Source organism: Plutella xylostella, chromosome 27 (genome assembly GCF_932276165.1).
Source record: "Plutella xylostella chromosome 27, ilPluXylo3.1, whole genome shotgun sequence".
Taxonomy (NCBI): Eukaryota; Metazoa; Arthropoda; class Insecta; order Lepidoptera; family Plutellidae; genus Plutella; species Plutella xylostella.
The window spans coordinates 7,573,822-7,595,723 of record NC_064007.1 but is presented as its reverse complement, the minus strand read 5'-3'; the positions used below and the strand labels follow the sequence as shown (position 1 = coordinate 7,595,723).

Below are 21,902 nucleotides of genomic sequence, written 5' to 3'. Positions count from 1 at the left end.
ACGGCGAAGCAATGAGCATGGATATAACAGTACAAGGTGTTGCAATAGTGGTAAATAATTATAGTAAAGGTGAAAATCTACAACTCTTTGTGTCTTGTCTATCCTTTTTAACACACTATATTTTCCTACGCTTTGTAAGTTGCTAGTTGCTAGGTATTGTAACATAAGTACTGAACTGATACAGATACATCGTCGAATATGCCAGTAGGTAAAAATATATAACTGTACCGTCTTGTTCGTTAATCTAAGGTCTGTACAGCAAAATATGGGAAATTTTGTTATGATTTATATTATCCTAACTTAATATTATAAATGCAAAAGTACTGTGTCTGTCTGTTACTTTTCACGCTAAAACTACTGAACGGATTTGAATGAAATTTAGTATACATAGGTAAGGTCTAGACTCTAGACCCTGAGAAAGAACTAGGCTTCTTTTTATCCCGGAATTCCCACGGGATAATTTTTTAAGGCGAAGCGAAGCTCGCGGGTATAGCTAGTACTTAATATTACAATGTTTTTTTACAACAACGCTGTGTAAATTTTATTTCAGGTAAATGTAGCTATTAATGGTCCCCTTAAGACCCTTAGCTTTGCAAGTGAACTCTAGGGCACAACAAATATGTAAAAAGTCTCGCATATTTCTACATACGTCTTTTTAATATACCTACTTATGATTTCTATACGTACCGACATAGTATCAATTTACAATAGGGGAAAGAAAAGATATAAAAAATCATAAGTTGTTAAAAATACATTTAATTTCAATAAATGTCATAATTCCGAAGTCATCATCACGTTAAACTATCTAACAAAAGTTGCACGGAATGAGTCTGAGTCACCCCTTTTCAGGTAACTATATATACTTACCACTCCGGCAACATTCTATATGTACCTATAATAAGAAAAGAAAAACATTATAAACAGAAATGCAAAACTTTTGTAAGTAGATACCTAAAAAGACACTTTTTAATAAAAAAATATAAAAAATATGTTAAATTAAAAAACTTAAAATTATTGAATTAAACTGTTTACAAAAGGATGGACACAAATCTATGGAAGCTGGGACCAGCACCAATGGAAATGAGTGATACGTCGTCTTGTAAGTTTTTATATTTTATTTCTGTAATTTTGTTATAGGTATTTCGTTATTTTTTATTATGTTTTTGTTATATTTTCACATTCATTTTTAATTTTTATAACAAAATTATCATCATTAATTATAATAAATATTATATTAGTTTATTATCTAGGCAAATAAAACCAGTTGAAATGATTTTCTCCCATTTTAATAATACGTGTTTACGTGTATTAGGCCCTAACTGTCATCAGGAGAGAGAGTGCAATGCCATAGAAAAATACTTCCTTCCGACTAATATATTTCAAAATGGACAACTTATACGGATTTGTCGTCATAATATTTTTTTGCTCACTTGAAAAGAGCTATCCAACGATGTATGACTCATCTTTATTGGACATAGGTCCCAAAACGCCCATTGTCATTTGGTAGGTACTTATGGAGTTTGCTGGCACCCTGGATTAACACATCTAGGCTACGTTTTATCGCCGTATTCCCACGGGAAAACTTTTTAAGTCGAAGCGAAGCTTGCGGGAACAGCTAGTTAGTAAGTAATATAATAATTCGTTGATGTATTCCAGGTGCTGGCGAACGGTCAGCCGAACTGCGGCATGGTGCTGACGGCGCGCCACGTTCTCTCCGCCGCGCACTGCTTCATCAGGTAGATCTTCTTCTTCTTAGAGGGGTCTACCGGCTACCGTACCACCACCGACTCATTCATAAGCAGCGTCGTGCGTCGGTGAAAAATCTGTCAGATTCATACAAATTTAACAAGCGAGCGATGCTGCTAACGATTGTTAATTGCTTATGTTTCCGTGGTGGTAACCCCATTTCCACACTGTCTAAAGTCCTGTTGCCCGTGCCGTAGGGTGTTCCACACTATGCTTGCCTGTGAAGGGAAAATCTACTTTATTTACCTGACGTAAGGATCTGCAATCAAACGTCGTAGGGTTCATGCTACATTCTACAAAATATACTTACCCTATTATCACCGAATGGCCACACGCAAACCACACAACCCACCTTATCCTCCCCCTAAACGCATCCTTCGATAATTCCAGCCAGAACGGCGCAGCAATCAGCCCCTCAGTCTTCACCGTCCGAGTCGGGTCCACCTACTCCATGTCCGGTGGATCCGTCCACAAGGTGTCCACCATCGTCCTGCACGAGTCTTACAACAACCCGACCAGTAATAACGACGTGGCGGTGGTGGTGCTGGCGTCCCGCATCCGGAGCTTTAATAGCTCGACTGTGAGACCGGCCATTGTGCCGCCATCTGGATATGTGGTGCCAGATAATGCGTCCGTCGTCGCTATTGGCTGGGGCAGGACTGTTGTGAGTATATTTTATGAACCTATACTTACAGTCAGCTCAAGAGTTACTCTTACTACTGTAGTTTTTATGTATGCCATCCCAGTGCAAATCTGACTGTAGTCTTGCATACCTAGGTACTTAATGTAACTTTACTTTGGCTTATAGTTAGAAGAAATCAAGTAAACAGAACCACCCTGATCTGCTCCCATTTCCTCTAAGGAATAATTTGGATTAAAGCTTTCATGTTAACCTTTTGATATCATGCTGAAAGGAACCTCCCCGTGGTGCACCCTGGGCAATCGTAAGATTGGCGAATCCTTTCACCACGACGACAAACCGAGTCCAGCTCTAGCGCCGGCTCTGAAGGTAGTCTCTATTAACATGGAGGGTTTATCTGCAAACAAGTCCGAAATCCTCGCCGACCTACACCGTACAACGCAGTGCGATGTGATGTGTGTGCAGGAGACCCACAGAGACGAGACTCAGAGCCGACCACACATCCCTGGACTTGAGCTTATTGCCGAGACTTCTCACCCGAAACACGGTAACGCAGTGTTTGCTACTCTCGGCATAAGCACAAGGTCAGTTAAATGTACAACCCAGAATGGGATAGAAGTCATCACCATCGATTTCGGATACTGCACCGTCACCTCAGTATACAAGCCCCCTGGGACACTCTTCGAGTTCATCAGAATACCCTGGACAGGTCACTCACCTATCGCAAGAACTGTGAAAATGTCAAAAAGAAGGTACACTCCCGCAACAACATTCTACAGCGCCTTACAACCACAAAGGGGGGAGCCTCACCACAGGTGCTGTGGACGTCTGGACTGGCGCTTGCGTTCTCCGTAGGAGAATATGCGTGTCCAGTATGGGGTCGATCTGCCCACGCCATACTGGTGGATACTGCACTTAATGAAACGTGCCGAATTATAACTGGTTGTTTAAAACCGACTCCGGTACAGCTGCTTTATCCACTGGCTGGCATAGCGCCCCCGGACGTCCGCAAGACTGTGGCAAGTTCCGCAGAAAGGGCCAAAATGGACGACACACGACATCCCATGCATGGCTTCGTCCCTGCGCCGCAAAGGCTTTCAAGTCAACGCAGCTTTATGAAATGTGTTGATCCGCTGAACACTGGCCAAGCGCAAGCGAGGTGTGCTCTCTGGCGTCAAAAAGTGTCCCTTCCAACCCCATTTGTGCAGCTGTCAGAGAACCTCCCACCTGGACATAACTTGCCTTGGGAGACCTGGAAGTCTTTAAACCGACTTCGAACACAGGTCGGTCGCAGTAAGGACAATATGGCTAGGTGGGGATTCACGGATGCACAAAATCTGAACTGCTTATATTTGAAGCGCCACAAACTATGGTGCACCTTACTTCATGCCCCGCGTGTCCCTACACCTGTACGCGGGAAGAGCTTATGACCGCTACCAGCGGTGCAGTATCAGTGGCCCAGTTCTGGGCATGTATTATTTAGCGACTTTGTTGGTTTGTCGTCGACACGATAAGAAGAAGAAGAAGAATATCATGCTCATCCTTGCCCAATGCCCTTTAATCAATGAATACTAATAATATCAAGAAAAAGCAGAAGATCAAGTTACGTATTTAAGTATACCTAAGTACCTACCTATCTACCCACCCTACACCCATCAAGAGCTTACCAATCCCACTATAACTGTATCCTTATCTCCAGGAGAACATAGCTTCGTCAGTGTCGCCGAGCCTCCGCCACGTGAGCGTGCGTAAAGTGAGCCGCTCAGAGTACGACGCTCGCTACAGCGCACTCGGCGCTCAGCAGGGCAACGCTAACATGTTCCCTGTTACTACTAGCATGCTGTGTGCGGGACTGCTTAACGTTGGAGGTAACATCAAACCCATATTTCGTACTAACGATGTTTAGAAGGGAAGATAGATTTTTCTATACAAAGCCAAAAGTACTTTTACTAGCTTATTAACAGTAGCTTGCTATCCTAGGTTGAAAAACGAGTTCTTTGGCCCAGCCTCGGCTAGCAGGATGTTTTTTTTATCTATTAAAAAAAAAAAAATCATTTTATTTCAGGCACAGGTCCCATAGTTATACATACATACATACATAATACATCAAAATTTACATTTAACATAATAAACATAAAAATTTACATTTAACATTAATTGTTACTTAATTTACAATTATAAAGTAAGCAATTAAATTAAATTATTATTAAATTGTTATGAACAAAAATTACGAGATTTATTTAATGTCATAGAATTGAATCGAATTAGTTTGTGAGAGAGTGTGGTACAAATTGAACAGTTTGATTAGGCATTTTACATATTTTATCATTAGTCTTAAGGCCACAGAACGGTGTGGTTTTTTGGTAAACAGTTACAAAAATAGTTTTAATAATTTCATTATTACAGTTAACAATTCTATTGTGAAATGAAGTTGTAAGATTACGCATCAAGGCAAAGAAGTCTTTGACCCCATTCGTGGCAAACATGGCAGAGGCACTACACCGCCAGGGGAGTTTCAGCATACATCGAAATGCGTTATTATACTGAACACGCAGAGTGTTCATGGCACGCTGCGTGTAGTTCCACCATAGCTGGCCAGTGTAGAACGCCTGGCAGTAAGCATGAAAAAGGGTTATGCGAACCTGAATCGAGCATTGAGAAAATGTTCTCGCTAACATATTACTTTACACTTTACTATTACGTTCATAAAAGTATATTGAGAGGTTCTCAATAAACAACTTTTGGACGGTAGGACAATTTTGCTGTCGGTAGACTCTGTAGATTGTATAAATTGGAAATATGTAGCATAATGAGTGCGCAAACTGCACACTTCACCTTAAATCGAGGACCTTTGACAGTCAGGTTTACTGACCACTGGTCGTGGTCGTGTAAAAAGTACCTACAATGCCTAATAAATCCACCGAAAAACACCCATTCCAATTTACTAACGAGCTAAAACTAAAGACCGATCAACACCGACCGTCTTTATTTCGGCCGTCGTAAAATACAATGTTTGACGAGGACATTTCTCCCTCCAGGCGCGGACGCTTGCCAGGGTGACTCCGGGGGCCCACTAGTGTACAACGGGGTGGTGGTGGGGGTGACCTCGTGGGGCGCCGGCTGCGGGAACCCCTCGTACCCGGGGGTCTACGCACGGGTCGCCAGCTACACCACCTGGATCACCAGCACTGTGAGTGGCATTTCCTTCTGTCATCTTTAGTGAAAATTTCTCCATTCTCGGTTAGAGCATAACCAGGGAGTAGTGGTTAACTTTGGACACATCTGTCATGAATTTTATAGTTATGGAGATGAGATTTAATTTATAAATCAAACCCTGTTGGTTAGATAACCGACAATGGAGAAATTGGCACTTACGTCTACAAGGTGGGCCGAAAGTCATCACCCTATTGGAAGTTACTCTCGTTTGTGCAAATGGCTGCCAATTTCAAATCTGTTTGATATTTGTGGACAAGACAAATGCAGAATACAAGTTCAGAAGCCATGGTGTGTGATATAGGTACTCCCCAAGAACTCGCAATAATTGTGTATAATACTCGTACTTATTGAGTTTTCGGGTCGCCTGTTTTTCGTTTTATCTGTCATTATTCCCTGCAATATCGCCCATATGTGAAGAAAAAAAATGAGAGGCAAACAACATTGGATGACTTCTTTTGGTCCACCTTGTAGTAACTAAAGTCTTTTTTTTTTATCTCAGATACAAAATTTATTGATTCTCTGAACGGTTCATCAACAGTCGATTATCCCGCCAATAGAATGATATGACACTTTTTTAATAAAACCTTTTTTCGTTTTTGTAAATTGCATACCGTAACTAACTACTAGAGGCCCATATGATAGAAGAAAACCTTAACTTTTTCGTTTTCGTAAACCCGTAATAAAAGGCTCTGGATTAGGTATAAATATATAAACATAGTACTTACTTACTTACCTAAATGTTTAATGTTAATATTAATATTTTTACTTTTTGTTTAACCGATTTTGAAGAGAAGTTATGATTTTTTTAATGTTGACAACGCAAGATAGACGCAATACATTGCCTTTCAAGAGTAGGGGGGCTGTACTGTATAAGTACATACTAAATACCCACCCAGAATGTAGAATTTATTTTAGATTTTTACCTTAAAGCCAGATTTGGCCTTTCTGCAAGTTAACTTCAAAATTGTAGGCTAAATTATTGTTTCTAGGTTCTCCAAATAGGCATTACCTAGCTGATTAGGTATATTAGTATTTTTACTTTTTGTAAAAACGCCTCTGATGAGAAGTTATCATTTTTTTAATGTTGGGAACGCAAAACAGACGCAATACATTGCCTTTCAAGAGTGGCACCACAGTACCTATTAACATATTTTGTATGCGAAAATCAATGTCAAAACAAGTTCGCGATAATTTAAGGAACCAGCGATTATAGGATTTTCTAACCTCGGTTTACGTCAACTTAGTTTGTGTAGTTACTTAGTATCGAAAATAGTATCGAATTTCTTACGTAAGCACTTGATACTTTCTAACGTTTTGGAATGTGAAAGAGCCATGTCACAAGTCCCTAATTTACAATTCTGTTTCAGGTACAAAGGTACAACGGCGCGCCGACAGTGAGCGTCAACTTCCTCCTGCTAGTCTCCTTGGTGACTTCCATCATCCTTACAAATAATACCAAAATGTGATTCTAAAATAGTTTAGGGCAATAATAATTTATGGGGAATTTGAAAATTTTAAATGAACTGTCTTTCCTCTTAATTAGAAGTTCAAGATTGGGACACTGGAATTCCGACTTTTTTGACAATAACTAGTTACAAAGAGTCGATTTATAAACCTACAACTTGTTATAAATACAACAAGAAAATATGGGTAATTTTGTATTTTTTATATTAAGTATAATACAACAATGCTTTTTTACGAAACTCCTGTGAAAATTTTATTTAAGGTAAACGTAGCTAAAAACGGCCCTTTTGACTCCTAGCTTGTCGTGTGAACTCTAGGGCACAACAAGTATGCAAAACGTTTCGCATAATTATTTCTACTTAAGTAACATATTTTTAAATAATATAATTTTCAATTATTCGAGTATCATACTGAAATAAAATTAGGTATACTTAAGGTAAATGTCCCAGTAGTTGACACAATAGTGGCAATAACAAAAACGTTGTTAGGGAAAAACTTTTATTACGAAATCAGGCGGTAACTATTGGGTAGGCGTAAGTGAAAACAGCTAGATTACTTTTTGTAATTTGGATTTTTGTTTGGATGTACACGGTTAGACAGGTAAGACGATAAAAAGGAAGATGTCAGTTGTATACATAGAGCACATTGCTTTTCTTAAATAGAATACAATCACACAATAAGGTTGTACTAGTTTATATCATTATTCCAACAGTGGCCCTTAAACTAGTATAATAATATGTACTGTGACCTTACTCCTTAAACTTGAAACTAATTCACAAACTTAAGCTACAAAAACAAAAGTATAATAGAAACTAAAAACATTCAAAAATATAATCAGTATCTATATAATAATACATACTCCATTTTGTGCTAAATAGTGGCCCTTAATGAAGCATAATAACAACAAAATAAAGATACAAAAATACAAACAACAACCACGCTTCGCCTCTCTGTAGAGAAAACCTGCTGACTGGGAGGATTTGCACTAGCAGCGGAACCTTCAGATGACAGCTCTCTGCTATTTGCTGTGCAACCCGAGTCCATCACTTAGAAAATGTCAGCATCACCATGTACTTTCTTGAGAAACTTATTCTCATAGTTTATAACATTTCTTTTCTACAAGCGCTGTGGCTGATTCTTCTATCACTTCTCATCTCTGGCATTCTTGCTGTAATTTTGCTTTCACGACTTTATCGACATCAGTGGATCGTAGTAAGGTAGACCCACTAAGCAAAATTACTGCCAGGAAGTGGTCTTCAAAAGTGCTCCATGTCTCTTAGTTTTTGAGAGACATCACTCACCCTGCCGATGTATAGTATTCCAAATTTTCAATCGTCAATACCTCGTAGTTTCATAGACGAAAAGCATTAAGCAGTCGCCGCCGCGCCGCCGTCTTCGCCATGCTAATGACATTTCACTTTTCACAATATTATTATGTAGTCTGAGCCTATCTGAAACCTAGTTAAACATTGTGAGATATGGCGTTTCGACTTTCTCCGTGTTCGGCATCATAAGGGTCACAGTGACAGTTAAATAAAGTCCATTTTTCTCTCCACCTTTAATTTGCAAGGTGCGGGTGCCTATATAAATAGAGTGAGTCGCCCGCGCGCCTCAGTTGGTTTTTGATTTTTGAAGTGAACACTTCGGCAAAATGGCTCAATGTAGCCACGGTTCTCGTCGGCTTCGCTCCGACGGGGAAAAATATAATATTGAATTTGCGGAGTCCTCGCTGCCGGGAGCTGTAGCGTGATGCGGACCAGGCGGCGCGGGGCCTGCCGGCTGCTGCGCACGCAGCCATTGCTGAGGATTTCGCAACGAAGGTTTGAGTTGATAAGCCGTGAGTAAAATGCTATTATTTACTGCTTTTAAAAGCTCAGCCACTGGTCATAATGCTCCGGCGCTTGGGGTTTTTATCCCACGCAGTAGGGTCCGATTCAATAGTCGTGGTGATGATTGATCACATATTCCGGTCTTACTAGTGGCGCTTGAGCTAGATACTTACATTAATGACCGCTTTAAGTAAAGCATATGTTAATTTTATACAGGAAAAAATAATAAAAATATATTTTTCTACCCTCAATTTCTAATATTTTTAGAAAACAGTTGATAAAAACTTTGCTATTACAATAATGCACTTGATTATAGCTTATGTAAGGCTTTACAAACAGGAGCTTTCCAGGACCGTCATAGGATTTTTTACAGGAAGCAGAAGTTTCAGTATGTTGGGACATTGTGGCATGTGCGGCGAGTAATGTGATCCGCCGGTACCTACCCGCTGAGGGTAGGCAGGCCGATTCGGTGAAATTGAAGTTTCGTGTAACCTGCACCCGGCCCTGTGCTCCTGCGCTGGCCGCCGTCTCGTGGCACCTGCATCGCAGCGTACACCCGGCCCTGCGCTCCTGCCCTGGCCACCGGTTCGTGCCACCTGCATCGCAGCATACACCCGGTCCTGTGCTCCTGCGCTGGCCGCCGTCTCGTGCCACCTGCATCGCAGCGTACACCCGGTCCTGGCCCTGGCCACCGGTTTGTGGTACCTGCATCGCTGCATAGACCCAGCCATGCACGCCTGCCCTGGCGGCTGTACACCCGGTCCTGGCCCTGGCCACCGTTTTGTGCCACCTGCATCGCAGCGTACACCCGGTCCTGGCCCTGGCCACCGGTTTGTGCTACCTGCATCGCTGCATAGACCCAGCCATGCACTCCTGCCCTGGCGGCTGTGTTGTCCCACCTGCATCGCTGCGCACACCTGGCACTCCTGTTCTGGTTGCCAGATCCAAACGCCCCCTGTCTGGGAAGAGATTTTATGCTCAGCGGAACCGCCTGCACTATTGCTAGCACGGTCATCATCATCATCAGCCATCATTATGAGTGACTTATTTAGAAGGTATCGAGTAACGTGCGCTATTCATCAGTGATTTTGGCATATGCAGACGAACGTTTACTGCCAAGGTTGGTCATGTTAGCCATACAAGGGCACACCAACGAAGCCTGAGTAACCACCTGCAGTCGCCGTAGCCGCATCGGCATGGATGACGACAAATCGGGTAACGTGCACCGCTTCTAAAAGTGTTATAGCACTTCGATTTGATGCCTCCGCTGAGGTAGGGTATTCTATTAAAGCAGCTTTCTTCTGAACTGCCCAAAGTGACCTGTAGACTGCTCCTGGGGATAGTTGTGCAATCAATTTTTTATTTCGATGTTTCTGCTGAAGAAACTGTCTAATGCAGCTTTTGTTCTAAACTGCCTTAAGATCATTGGACTGCTCATGGGAATGGTGACGCACGGTAAGTACAGGAGCGTTACTCTATACTGATGAGAAACGAACGAACGAGAGCTGTCGTGCAATCGGCACGTTTAATACATACAAACAGATAGAGCGGCTCGCGCCGCAGTGCACTGAAAGTTCGTTTTTCGTCATATAAAGTGACCCCCCAGACACTATCTTAAGTGTCATGACACATCGGCAGATTCCAGCTTTGAGTCTTTTCTTTTCTCGGCTGTGAGCAAAGTGAATCCCACCGGCGAGTGTTCAACCTAAAAGCACTGAGCTAATTCCTGATTTCGTGAAAGTCGCTGTTGCTATACCATACCGCTTCACAAGTTACCGAATTTATTATGATCCTACTGTCGGGTGATCATGATCGGAGTGTCATCGCGGTTTCTGAGTGGCACTATATTAGCTGTCTTCCTTATGTCCCAGTGGATTGTGAGTGTGTATCCGGGCTCTTTGTTGAAAAATGCGTGAACCTCCTACGCAGCAGCTGTCTACTAGTTGTGTATCGAATAAATCGAGTAACGGTGCTCTTGCACGAGACGACTACCTTTTGGTAAAATTATAACTTCCACTATTCTGGGAACATGCATATACCTACTGTGTACTGTGTATCACATCACGTGTAGCCGCAGCCCTACTCAATGTACGGGGCTAGATAATAAACAATGGCAGTCGTCATTAAATTTCTATGAATTTCGAAGGTCATCATTTGGAGCACAATCCAAAGGGTGGAAGTACCTATTCATGCCTAAACGGCTTCTCTAATGAAAATGTATTTTTAATTCGATTCTGGCGCAAACGATTCATAACTATTTTTCAACACTGTATCTGCTGAAACTACTTAGACTGACTGGTTAAGATGCAGACGTGCCGTTTTCACAATTCCATTTTGAGTAATCCTCAACTGTTTTATGGATCTTTCAGTTAGTTACGTAACTAGTTACCAAGTAAAAAATTACTTGTGTCATGCTCGTACTCGCATCTCATTTAGGAGCTCTCTGGCCTCTAGCTGAAGGCTAAAACTGGTATATATATCTACTAAGCTAGTACAGAGTTATAACCGGGCAGCGGTGACATGGTAGCTGCTTGATTTATTAGAGTTTGCTGAAAACTTTCTAAATAAGTAATAATTATTAGTCATAATATTAACTCTTCGCAGTTCTTTCAGAATGCAATACCAGGTCGCTGAAGTAGATAACCTTCCTTAGCTGGACAACAACAAGCCTTTTTGTTTTAAAGAGTGTCACAGTTATTCGCCGTTCATGACGCCGAGCTATGACGCCAAGATAAAGATAAAATATAAAAAATCTTTATTCGGTGTCGATATGACAGTGATAGTTATGAAAAGGTTATCGCCGAGCTATGACGCCAAGATAAAGATAAAATATAAAAAATCTTTATTCGGTGTCTAGCACCACAATTCAAAAAATAGTAAGTTATAACATAAGTACACAAAAAAATAAAATAAAAAACGAAATTTAAATTAAAAGTGAATCAAACAAAAGAACATTAAGAATAATTAAAAAATATAATGGTGTCCAGGTCGGTCGTAGTAGCGTGTTTTGAAACTATACAAGGCCAGAACGCAGAGGTTGGGACTGCTCGCGTATATTTTCAAATTAAAATGGTGCCATGATTTACTTGAAAGTATACAAGGCCATTACGCACTAATCGCGTATATTTTCAAGTAAGTTGAGCCAAAATTATGGCTTGAAAATATACTGCAGCAGTTACCACTGCGTACTAATCGTGTATATTTTCAAGCGCCAAGCGGCAATGCGAGTACTTGAAACTATACGTGATTAGTTACCAGGTAGCCCTTTTGAATTGTTGCTCTCTCTTTCTTTCATGCGAAATAGCAATAAGTCTTTTGCTTTCTAAACATTGCATCATCATTCCGCACTTGGCATTAATTTCGTAACGTGTTTTTTGTTTAAGTACACCGTAAGTTAAAAAGTAAATTGATATTAAACTGTAGAACTGTTGTTAATAGTAAAAATTATCTCATAAGAGGGTGTAGAACAATTCATAAAAGACAATTACGGTGAATTCAAAACTTGATGAAAAATATGTCTATAATAGGTCTATAGGGTAATACCTACTACACTCACGAGCAATGAATAAGTCCAAGTAGCAAAAAGTCAACACCAAATGTCCCTAATTTTTTAAAACCATTAAATTTAAAATTTGATCAAAATTTACTATTTTAGTTGGTTATAATAATATTTTGATGCGCTGTTAAATGCACTTTACTATTGCCGACGGCGTCATTAAGCTAGTCTTATCCGTTCAGGAGTGTAGTACCTAGGTATTACTCTTAATTCATTTAAATAATAAGATATTAGTAGGTATGCTTACTTGCAAGTATGATTGCTATAAATATCAATTTATCAATCAAATTAGAGCTTGTTCATCTTCATTTATTATCATTTTATAGGTATGACAGGCAGAACAAGTCAATTGTAGTCATTTACATTTACCGAAATAGATAAGTAAATTAGAATCAGCATGTAGGTATAAATTATATGCGACAAGTACGCCAATCAAGCAATATGCGTAATAGCAATGTATATTTTCAAGTACGATTCAGCAAATCCCAACTTGAAAGTATACGCGATTAGTACGCACAAATCGTGTATATTTTCAAGTACAATATTTTTTTTTTTCACTTGAAACTATACAGTGCTAGTACACTATGGGTGCGTTCTGGCCTTGTATAGTTTCAAAACACGCGTCGTAGTAAGGACAATATAGCTAGGTGGGGATTCACGGATGCACAAAATCTGAACTGCTTGTGTGAAGCGCCACAAACTATGGTGCACCTTACTTCATGCCCCGCGTTTCCCTACACCTGTACGCGGGAAGAGCTCATGACCGCTACCAGCGGTGCAGTATCAGTGGCCCAGTTCCGGGCATGTATTATTTAGCGACTTTGTTGGTTTGTCGTCGATACGATAAGAAGAAGAAGAAGAATATCATGCTCATGCCCAATGCCCTTTAATCAATGAATACGTACATAACTAATAATATCAAGAAAAAGCAGAAGATCGTCTTCTTTGGTCAAGTTACGTATTTAAGTATAACTAAGTACCTACCTACCTACCCTACACCCATCAAGAGCTTACCAATCCCACTATAACTGTATCCTTATCTCCAGGAGAACGAAGCTTCGTCAGTGTCGCCGAGCCTCCGCCACGTGAGCGTGCGTAAAGTGAGCCGCTCAGAGTGCGCCGCTCGCTACAGCGCACTCGGGGCTCAGCAGGGCAACGCTAACATGTTCCCTGTTACTACTAGCATGCTGTGTGCGGGACTGCTCAATGTTGGAGGTAACATCAAACCGATATTTCGTACTAACGATGTTTAGAAAGGAAGATAGATTTCTATACAAAGCCAAAAGTACTTACTAGCTTATTAACAGTAGCTTGCTATCCTAGGTTGAAAAACGAGTTCTTTGGGCCAGCCTCGGCTAGCAGGATAATTTTTTATCTATTTCGTTCATAAAAGTAAATTGAGAGGTTCTCAATAAATAACTTTTGGACGGTAGGACAATTTTGCTGTCGGTAGACTCTGTAGATTGTATAAATTGGAAATATGTAGCATGATGAGGGCGCAAACTGCACACTTCACCTTAAATCGAGGACCTTCGACAGTCAGGTTCACTGACCACTGGTCGTGGTCGTGTAAAAAGTACCTACAATGCCTAATAAATCCACCGATAAACCCATTCCAATTTACTAACGAGCTAAAACTAAAGACCGATCAACACCGACCGTCTTTATTTCGGCCGTCGTAAAATACAATGTTTGACGAGGACATTTCTCCCCCCAGGCGCGGACGCTTGCCAGGGTGACTCCGGGGGCCCACTAGTGTACAACGGGGTGGTGGTGGGGGTGACCTCGTGGGGCGCCGGCTGCGGGAACCCCTCGTACCCGGGGGTCTACGCACGGGTCGCCAGCTACACCACCTGGATCACCAGCACCGTGAGTGGCATTTCCTTCTGTCATCTTTAGTGAAAATTTCTCCATTCACGGTTAGAGCATAACCAGGGAGTAGTGGTTAACTTTGGACACATCTGTCATGAATTTTATAGATATGGTGATGAGGTTTAATTTATAAATCAATCCCTGTTGGTTAGATAACCGACAATGGAGAAATTGGCACTTACGTCTACAAGGTGGGCCGAAAGTCATCACCCTATTGGAAGTTACTCTCGTTTGTGCAAATGGCTGCCAATTTCAAATCTGTTTGATATTTGTGGACAAGACAAATGCAGAATACAAGTTCAGAAGCCATGGTGTGTGATATAGGTACTCCCCAAGAACTCGGAATAATTGTGTATAATACTTATTGAGTTTTCGGGTCGCCTGTTTTTCGTTTTATCTGTCATTATTCCCTGCAATATCGCCCATATGTGAAGAAAAAAAATGAGAGGCAAAAAACATTGGATGACTTCTTTTGGTCCACCTTGTAGTAACTAAAGTCTTTTTTTTTATCTCAGATACAAAATTTATTGATTCTCTTAACGGTTCATGAACAGTCGATTGTCCCGCCGATTTCTATCGGCGGGACAATCGACATACGACACTTTTTTAATCAAAACTTTTTTCGTTTTTTTAAATTGCATACCGTAACTAACTACTAGAGGCCCATATGATAGAAGAAAACCTTAACTTTTTCGTTTTGCACTGCAGTAACTCGCACTGTTTGGACGTAACTTACGAGTAACTCGTACGTGCGAGTTGGTCAGTAGCTCGCATCCGAGTTACTTCATCATTTTTTGTTTTCACTCGCCTGCTCGCCGGCAACAACTCGCCCATGACAGCGGCTCGGCCGTTGCTCGCATCGTTTGGACGCGTTCGGCAGTAGCTCGCCAGTGCCAGCTATGGACAGTAGCGTGATTTTGTGTACTACGCCGTGACTCGACTCGCACTGAGCTGAGCTACTGGCGTACGAGTACACAAACCGAGTAGCTATCTACTGGCCAGGCAGCAGCTCGCACTGTGTCAACGAGCCATAATTAACAATTCTGTTTCAGGTACAAAGGTACAACGGCGCGCCGACAGTGAGCGTCAACTTCCTCCTGCTAGTCTCCTTGGTGACTTCCATCATCCTAACAAATAATACCAAAATGTGATTCTAAAATAGTTTAGGGCAATAATAATTTATGGGGAATTTGAAAATTTTAAATGAACTGTCTTTCCTCTTAATTAGAAGTTCAAGATTGGGACACTGGAATTCCGACTTTTTTGACACTAACTAGTTACAAAGAGTCGATTTATAAACCTACAACAAGAAAATATGGGTAATTTTGTATTTTTTTATATTAAGTATTATATAACAATGCTTTTACAAAACTCCTGTCAACATTTTATTTAAGGTAAACGTAGCTATTAACGGCCCTTTTGACTCCTAGCTTGTCGTGTGAACTCTAGGGCACAACAAGTATGCAAAACGTTTCGCATATTTCTACTTAAGTAACATATTTTTAAATATAATTTTCAATTATTCGAGTACATATCATACTGAAGTTAAATAAGGTATACTTAATATACCAAAAGGGTGCGCAAGGAAAGATATAAAAAAACATTTATAAGCTGTTATAAAAATATATTTAATTTAATATAAGAGAAAATGTCGAATAATCAACATCATCGAGTTAACTAGTTAAGTACTTAACAAAAGTTGCTCAGAAGAACAAAAAACATAATAAACGGAAATGCAAAAAATAAGTTTAGTATATCTACTCACCTAAAAGCCACTTTTTCAATATGAATTTCCAAACATGTGAATTATTCTGTATAAATTTAGAAAATAGATCGTACCTAAATCATCATCGGTACGGTACTTAATTCAAAAATAAATGATTTCGGAATACATTATCCATATTGAGGTTACGAAGGCGAGTAGCATCAAACTGCTGACGTCAGCCACGGCGGTGTTGTGACTGAGCTTGTGCACAACCACAACCTGGTTTTGTCGTAACTGGAAAAATTATTTGTAAAATTATAATGTACTCGTAAATCGAGGGTATCAGCTTCCTACTTAATTGCTTACCGTGGCAGATTAAAAATGTCATAAATAAGTATTAAGGGAAAAAAAACTATTTATGGGGGGGGCTGTCATTTTCACCTGTGGGGTGCAAGGGTGCAGTACAGCGGGGCAGCGGCCCAAGTCTGTGAGCCTTACCACAAGAACTAAAGACAGTACTTAACAGATGTTTAACGAGAGTTTTGTCAAACGCATAATAAATCTCCAAACTATCGTTTTAACACTTATTAAACAATGTTTCAAGTTTTTGTGATAATACAGTTTATCTTTCTATATTTTATTATAACTACTCACAGTGTTGTTGATCCAGTTGGTGTAGCTAGAGACGCGCGTGAACACGTGAGGGTAGAAGGAATCGGCGCATCTCATCGCAAATGAGGTCACCCCCACCACCACCCCGTTGTACACCAGGGGACCACCGGAGTCACCCTTGCAAGTGCCGGCTCCTATATGGGACAAACTCTAATTGTTAGCCAAGATAGGAATGACGACTTGACGAGTCTGGAAAATACCCAACGTGTGTGGACAGACACAAACTTTCTCACAAACATTCATGAATCATGTGACTTTGAAGCGGGTCTTTTTTTCATCAAAACTCAAACGCACTCAATAGAACTCGTCAAACATCTCCATAAGTCGGTCCAGCCTGTCGACTTCATAAGCCAGATAAACGAGCTTACCTCCAACACCAAGCAGCCCCGCGCAGAGCATGTTGTTGTATGAGAATCTCGGATAACGTGCGGCGCAGGTGTCTCGGTCCACCTTGCGCAGCCCCACGAGTCGCAGGCCGATGGGGCTTGACATGATGCATTTCATCTACGGGGTATTACAGTCGTGGTATAAGAAGCCGACAGAAATTACTAAAGGGATCATTGGGGTATCATACCAAACATGGGGTTTATTTTCATTTATTATCAAATAGGATATAAGGTCATTATTCACCTATAGTTGCCGATAAAATCCGCAAGGTGAAGTGTTAGATACTCACATCAGTCCGTCCCCACCCGACAGCTACCACAGACGCGTTGTCCGGGACCACATACCCCCCCGGGGGGATGGCGGCTGGCTGCACCGAGCTGCTCCGGTAGTTGCTCACACTGGTCGGCAGCACCAACACTGCAACGTCGTTGTCTTTACTCTCCGAATATTTGTAATCCTCGTGGACCAAGGTCTTGGACGTCTCATGCTTTGAGCCTCCGCGGTCATTGTAGGTGGATCCGACGCGAATGACAACTTTAGATGCCCTCAAGATGGTAGTGTCATTGATTATTCTGGAAAGATTTTATGGTATGGTGTAAAGTACCTAGATCATTCACCGCATGACTTGATACTACAGTGGCAAAGGGTTCACACCTGTAACACAATTCACATCGGGTTCTCTTTTGGATTGACTATTTTAAATTTAAAATAGTAAATATATGCGCTACACGGTGCGTTTGGCTGTTTGTCCACCACAACCGTCACCATCCGTGACGGTCCGTCAGCGAGAACGATGTGAAGGATGACGGCGCTCGGACACTTCATGGCCATGTTAAATGATATCACAAAATTGGCGCTTCAAACGGATGTTACGAATTTTATCTAATGGTTGCGCTAGTTCTGCGTATAACAGCGCCTTAAAGGCGCAGCGAAGCTCTTGGGGGCAGCTCGTAAATTAATGAAAGGGAAATATAGTGAGACGTTCATGATAATTTAGAGAATGGCCAACCGCTAAATCGTAACGAAGTACTTCCAACATTTTGGAATTTAATACCGAAATAAGCAGTGTGCAGCGGTGAGCACGTGGTGCTGTGTGAGTATCACGCCCCCACAGTAACCCCCCAGCAGCCTCTGACCACGCATCTGCAAATACAGTGATAAAGTACGTTACAATGAGGGCTATATAATAACTAACCGCAAATTCAAAATAACATAAGGCTACGTCAAACAGAAAGCATTACCAGCGCGCGTCAGAGCGCTAACATGACGCCGAGCTATGACGCCAAGATAAAGATAAAATATAAAAAATCTTTATTCGGTGTCTAGCACCACAATTCAAAAAATAGTAAGTTATAACATAAGTACACAAAAAAATAAAATAAAAAACGAAATTTAAATTAAAAGTGAATCAAACAAAAGAACATTAAGAATAATTAAAAAATATAATGGTGTCCAGCACCAAAAAGGCCCGTAAGTAACGCATCCTGGTTTGACAAAAAGAAAGGTAAGTAACTTCATAATTTTAATTTTTAGAACTTACCTCCTAATTTAACTAAAGTTTTGGGGCCTTACCATCGAAACAGAAATAAATGGTAGAAGTTGGCTGTCAAACAAATTATAAATGATTATTTTTTAATTAAAATCTTATAAAATTGTACAATGTAATGTTTGTAATATTTGTACAACGAAGAGTTAAATATTATTTTAAATTTTTATTATTATACCGTGGAAGTTTAAAACCCTGAAAACTGACGTATAGCTACTTAATTAGTTATGCTAAATCAAATCATTAGTAAGTAATGTCACATAATTTTGATATGATCTGATAACTTACATCAGAACTCCCAACAAATAACTATCATTATGGATATTGAATACCTTCATTATTTTAATTTTTAGAACATTTGAGAAGTATTTCTCGAACATACTGAGACGCACTGACCCTACCCGTACCCGTACAACTGTGTACCTACGGTCACAGTCACATCAACCCCAAGTAACATTTCATTCGAGCTTAGGTTGTAAGAAATGCCTTTAGGTTTTATAAGGGTTGTGAAAAGGTTAATGCTTTGCTATCTGGTCATATTGAGTACTTGGGAATGATTAATAAGTCCTAAAACCAATTGTTTATTAATACAACCTTGGAGCTGCTGATAAGAGTTTAAATTAACGTTATTTTAACTTGTGTTTCAAGAGCATACAGTTCTAGGATCTTATAGTTGTCGTAGACTCCTGATTAAGTTCTAGAAAAGCTAGCATTTATGCTAAAGTGAGAGCTTAAGGTTAAATTTTTAACCTCGATACAACCATACAGTTATGGAATGTTGAAATCACTTATAAGTAATTTTTAAAACCTATCTTAAACCTTTAGGCTGATGAGAGTTGTCTAGGCAAACAAATTAAGACTACTTGGTGAAAACCAAAAGCATTATGCACTGGCTATGAGCTAAAGGCATGATTTAAGTCTTTCAAGAATATTTTAAAGCTTTAGAGTCATCCTTAAAATATGTTTAATGCTTTTAAGTAATTTCCTAACGGCCGCCATATTTTTTCACTGAAATTTAAAATAAAAACTAAGCAAAAAGATACATTTTAATTAATTAGGTGAAAATTCAGTAGCGTGTGCTATATAATTCCAAATATATGTTTTTTATATAGACAGTTCTTTTATTTCGAATATAACTTTAAACCAAACATAAAATTTTATCTATTTTTTTAATTAAAATATCTTCAAATTTATTATTTACAAAAGGCCCGTTACGTATACAGAACTATTATCCTAAAGTATCACGATAAAGTGCTAGTCACACAAGTTTTTCATATTTCCTGACTTCAGCCTGACTACTTACTATATTCTTTATTAATACAACACTTACAAGTTAGCCATTTTGAATCTTGGAAAGTGTCAGGTAATGGCGCCATTTATTATAATTATTATAAAATCTTTCACAGAAACATTTCAAAACCCGAGAGTCCTGGAAACGCATTACAAATATCCATCAAATATGTTTCAAGTTATAGTAGAGTTACATCTAAGACTAATTTAGAACTTAAAAGCTGTCTTCCAAGGTTATGTTAACGTTATAATAAGGTTGTGAAGGTAATATTTAGGTTCTGTGTAATTAGATCAAAAGGTTCTGGGTTTGAGCTATAGGTTTTGCTGTAGCTCTCAGAAAGGTTCTAAAACGTGGGCCCTTTTTGCACTCAGGAGGTTAATATAATATTATTAATATTATATTATTGAGCCTTCTAAGACTTACGAGTTGATTTCCATACAAAGGTTCTAGAACCTTTTCAAAACCTTTCTAAAACCAAAAATGTTACTTGGGACATTACTTCCCTGTTTGGTGTTGGTATTATGAAAATTTAACCTTTTCATTGCTCGCGTTGACAGCTCCAAACGAAGCTTCCATAATTATGTCGGTGGGTCTGGTAAAGCAGCAGTACCTACCGTACATAATGATCTTAAATACGCCATGTATGGGTATGCCTCGACGGTGGTGGGTCGTCCCCCGACGATCCTGTTGGCGGGGGGCGCGGAGGGCTCCCTCACAGTCACCATGTCCTCACAGCTCCCTGAAAACGTAATTATATACCTACCTACACGTAGTCCATAATTTTTAAATTTGTTAGTTGATAAAATTGACATTCTTAAGGTAGGTAATTAATACATGCCTAATAATGTTGAAAAAAAAAATTCTCTTTTACTGGGGGTTGATTGTACCCTCTGGGTAATAAAGAAATAACAATTTTTTTACTTTTAAATAGACTTTGATTTAATATACCTACCTAACTATATAAATAAAAAATTGGTAAGGTTACATTCTTACCAATGAACGGGCTAGCGGTTCAATCAAACAGGAGATTAAACCAGATTCCTGCGACATACACATAGATAATAGATATATCCAATTTTAGTCTACCGTACTTGTAACTACCGTAAATAATAAAGCTTACCATGGTAAAATAGCACAGTCATTATTAGTAACTTCATACTGAAAACCATCACTTTCCTTTTTATTTCCAGTCTCAAAAGTACCTAAGTAAAAATTGCGATGGCCAAGCCATGGCCATCGCAATATTATTTATTGTAGCTTTTTTACTTGTCTACGACGAAGCAATGTTGATGGACGTTAAAGTACAAGGTGTTGCAATAGTGGTAAATAATTATAGTAAAGGTCAAAATCTACAACTCTTAGTGTCTTGTCTATCCTTTTTAACACACTGTATTGTATGTCCTACGCTACGTAAGTTTCTAGGTATTGTACATAAGTATATATTGAACTGACACAGATACATCGTCGAATACGCCAGTAAACATAAATTACTTTACCGTCTTGTTCGTATATTGTTATTCTAAGGTCTGTACAATGTCTGGAATGAAATTTAGTATACATTATGATCTAGACCCTGAGAAAGAACATAGGCTACTTTTTATCCCGGAATTCCCACGGGAAAACTTTTTAAGGCGAAGCGAAGCTCGCGGGAACAGCTAGTAGTTACTTAATACAACGTTTTTTTTACAACACCGCGGTGTAAATTTTATTTAAGGTAAACTTAGCTATTGATGGTCTCCTTAAGACCCTTAGCTTTGCAAGTGGACTCTAGGACACATCAAATATGTAAAACGTTTCGCATATTTCTACATACGTCTTTTTCATATACCTACTTATGCTTTCTATTCGTACCTACATAGTATTAATATACCAAAGGGGGCAAAGGAAATATACTTATAAAAAATCATAATTTCAATTCATTCATTTAATTTCAATAAAAGACAAAATTTCAAAGTCATCAACATAATCAAGTTAAACT

At 39.6% G+C, this 21,902-nt stretch overlaps 2 protein-coding genes and 1 long non-coding RNA gene across 4 annotated transcripts; 2 read left to right on the top strand and 1 right to left on the bottom strand.

Annotated features, from left to right (window-relative positions):
* The first annotated feature begins 17 nt into the window (after positions 1 to 17).
* On the top strand, positions 18 to 15,698 carry LOC119691794 (trypsin CFT-1). The gene is made up of 6 exons (XM_048631118.1): positions 18 to 50; positions 1,657 to 1,736; positions 2,137 to 2,410; positions 13,498 to 13,666; positions 14,169 to 14,320; positions 15,376 to 15,698. Exons 1-6 carry the CDS (start codon positions 18 to 20, stop codon positions 15,472 to 15,474), a joined length of 807 nt encoding a protein of 268 aa, XP_048487075.1. The 3' UTR covers positions 15,475 to 15,698.
* On the top strand, positions 5,421 to 7,305 carry LOC125490715. Its single transcript, XR_007267857.1, has 2 exons — positions 5,421 to 5,576; positions 6,970 to 7,305. It is a non-coding gene; the product is annotated as an uncharacterized LOC125490715 (long non-coding RNA).
* A 482-nt stretch (positions 15,699 to 16,180) lies between the features above and the next one.
* LOC125490712 (trypsin, alkaline B-like) lies at positions 16,181 to 21,173 on the bottom strand. 2 transcript variants are annotated; one of them, XM_048630812.1, is made up of 7 exons: positions 21,045 to 21,173; positions 20,539 to 20,663; positions 18,142 to 18,230; positions 17,377 to 17,659; positions 17,069 to 17,204; positions 16,683 to 16,834; positions 16,181 to 16,322 (listed from the first exon to the last, which is right to left on the bottom strand). In XM_048630812.1, exons 1-7 carry the CDS (start codon positions 21,091 to 21,093, stop codon positions 16,191 to 16,193), a joined length of 966 nt encoding a protein of 321 aa, XP_048486769.1. In that variant the 5' UTR covers positions 21,094 to 21,173; the 3' UTR covers positions 16,181 to 16,190. The 2 variants fall into 2 exon arrangements, with proteins under 2 accessions (XP_048486769.1, XP_048486768.1); XM_048630811.1 differs by lacking the exon at positions 21,045 to 21,173 and having other exon boundaries at positions 20,539 to 20,780.
* Positions 21,174 to 21,902: the final 729 nt, after the last annotated feature.

Excerpts from the sequence above, each read along its gene's own strand:
- LOC119691794 (XM_048631118.1), top strand. The coding sequence starts at position 18 with ATGGATATAACAGTACAAGGTGTTGCAATAGTG. Across the intron at positions 1,737-2,136 it reads GCCGCGCACTGCTTCATCAG|CCAGAACGGCGCAGCAATCA; the intron begins GTAGATCTTCTT and ends CGATAATTCCAG. Across the intron at positions 13,667-14,168 it reads GGGACTGCTCAATGTTGGAG|GCGCGGACGCTTGCCAGGGT; the intron begins GTAACATCAAAC and ends TTCTCCCCCCAG.
- LOC125490712 (XM_048630811.1), bottom strand. The coding sequence starts at position 20,736 with ATGTCAATTTTATCAACTAACAAATTTAAAAATTATGGACTACGTGTA. Across the intron at positions 18,231-20,538 it reads ATTTAAGATCATTATGTACG|ATGCGTGGTCAGAGGCTGCT; the intron begins GTAGGTACTGCT and ends CTGTATTTGCAG. Across the intron at positions 16,835-17,068 it reads GGGGCTGCTTGGTGTTGGAG|GAGCCGGCACTTGCAAGGGT; the intron begins GTAAGCTCGTTT and ends TGTCCCATATAG.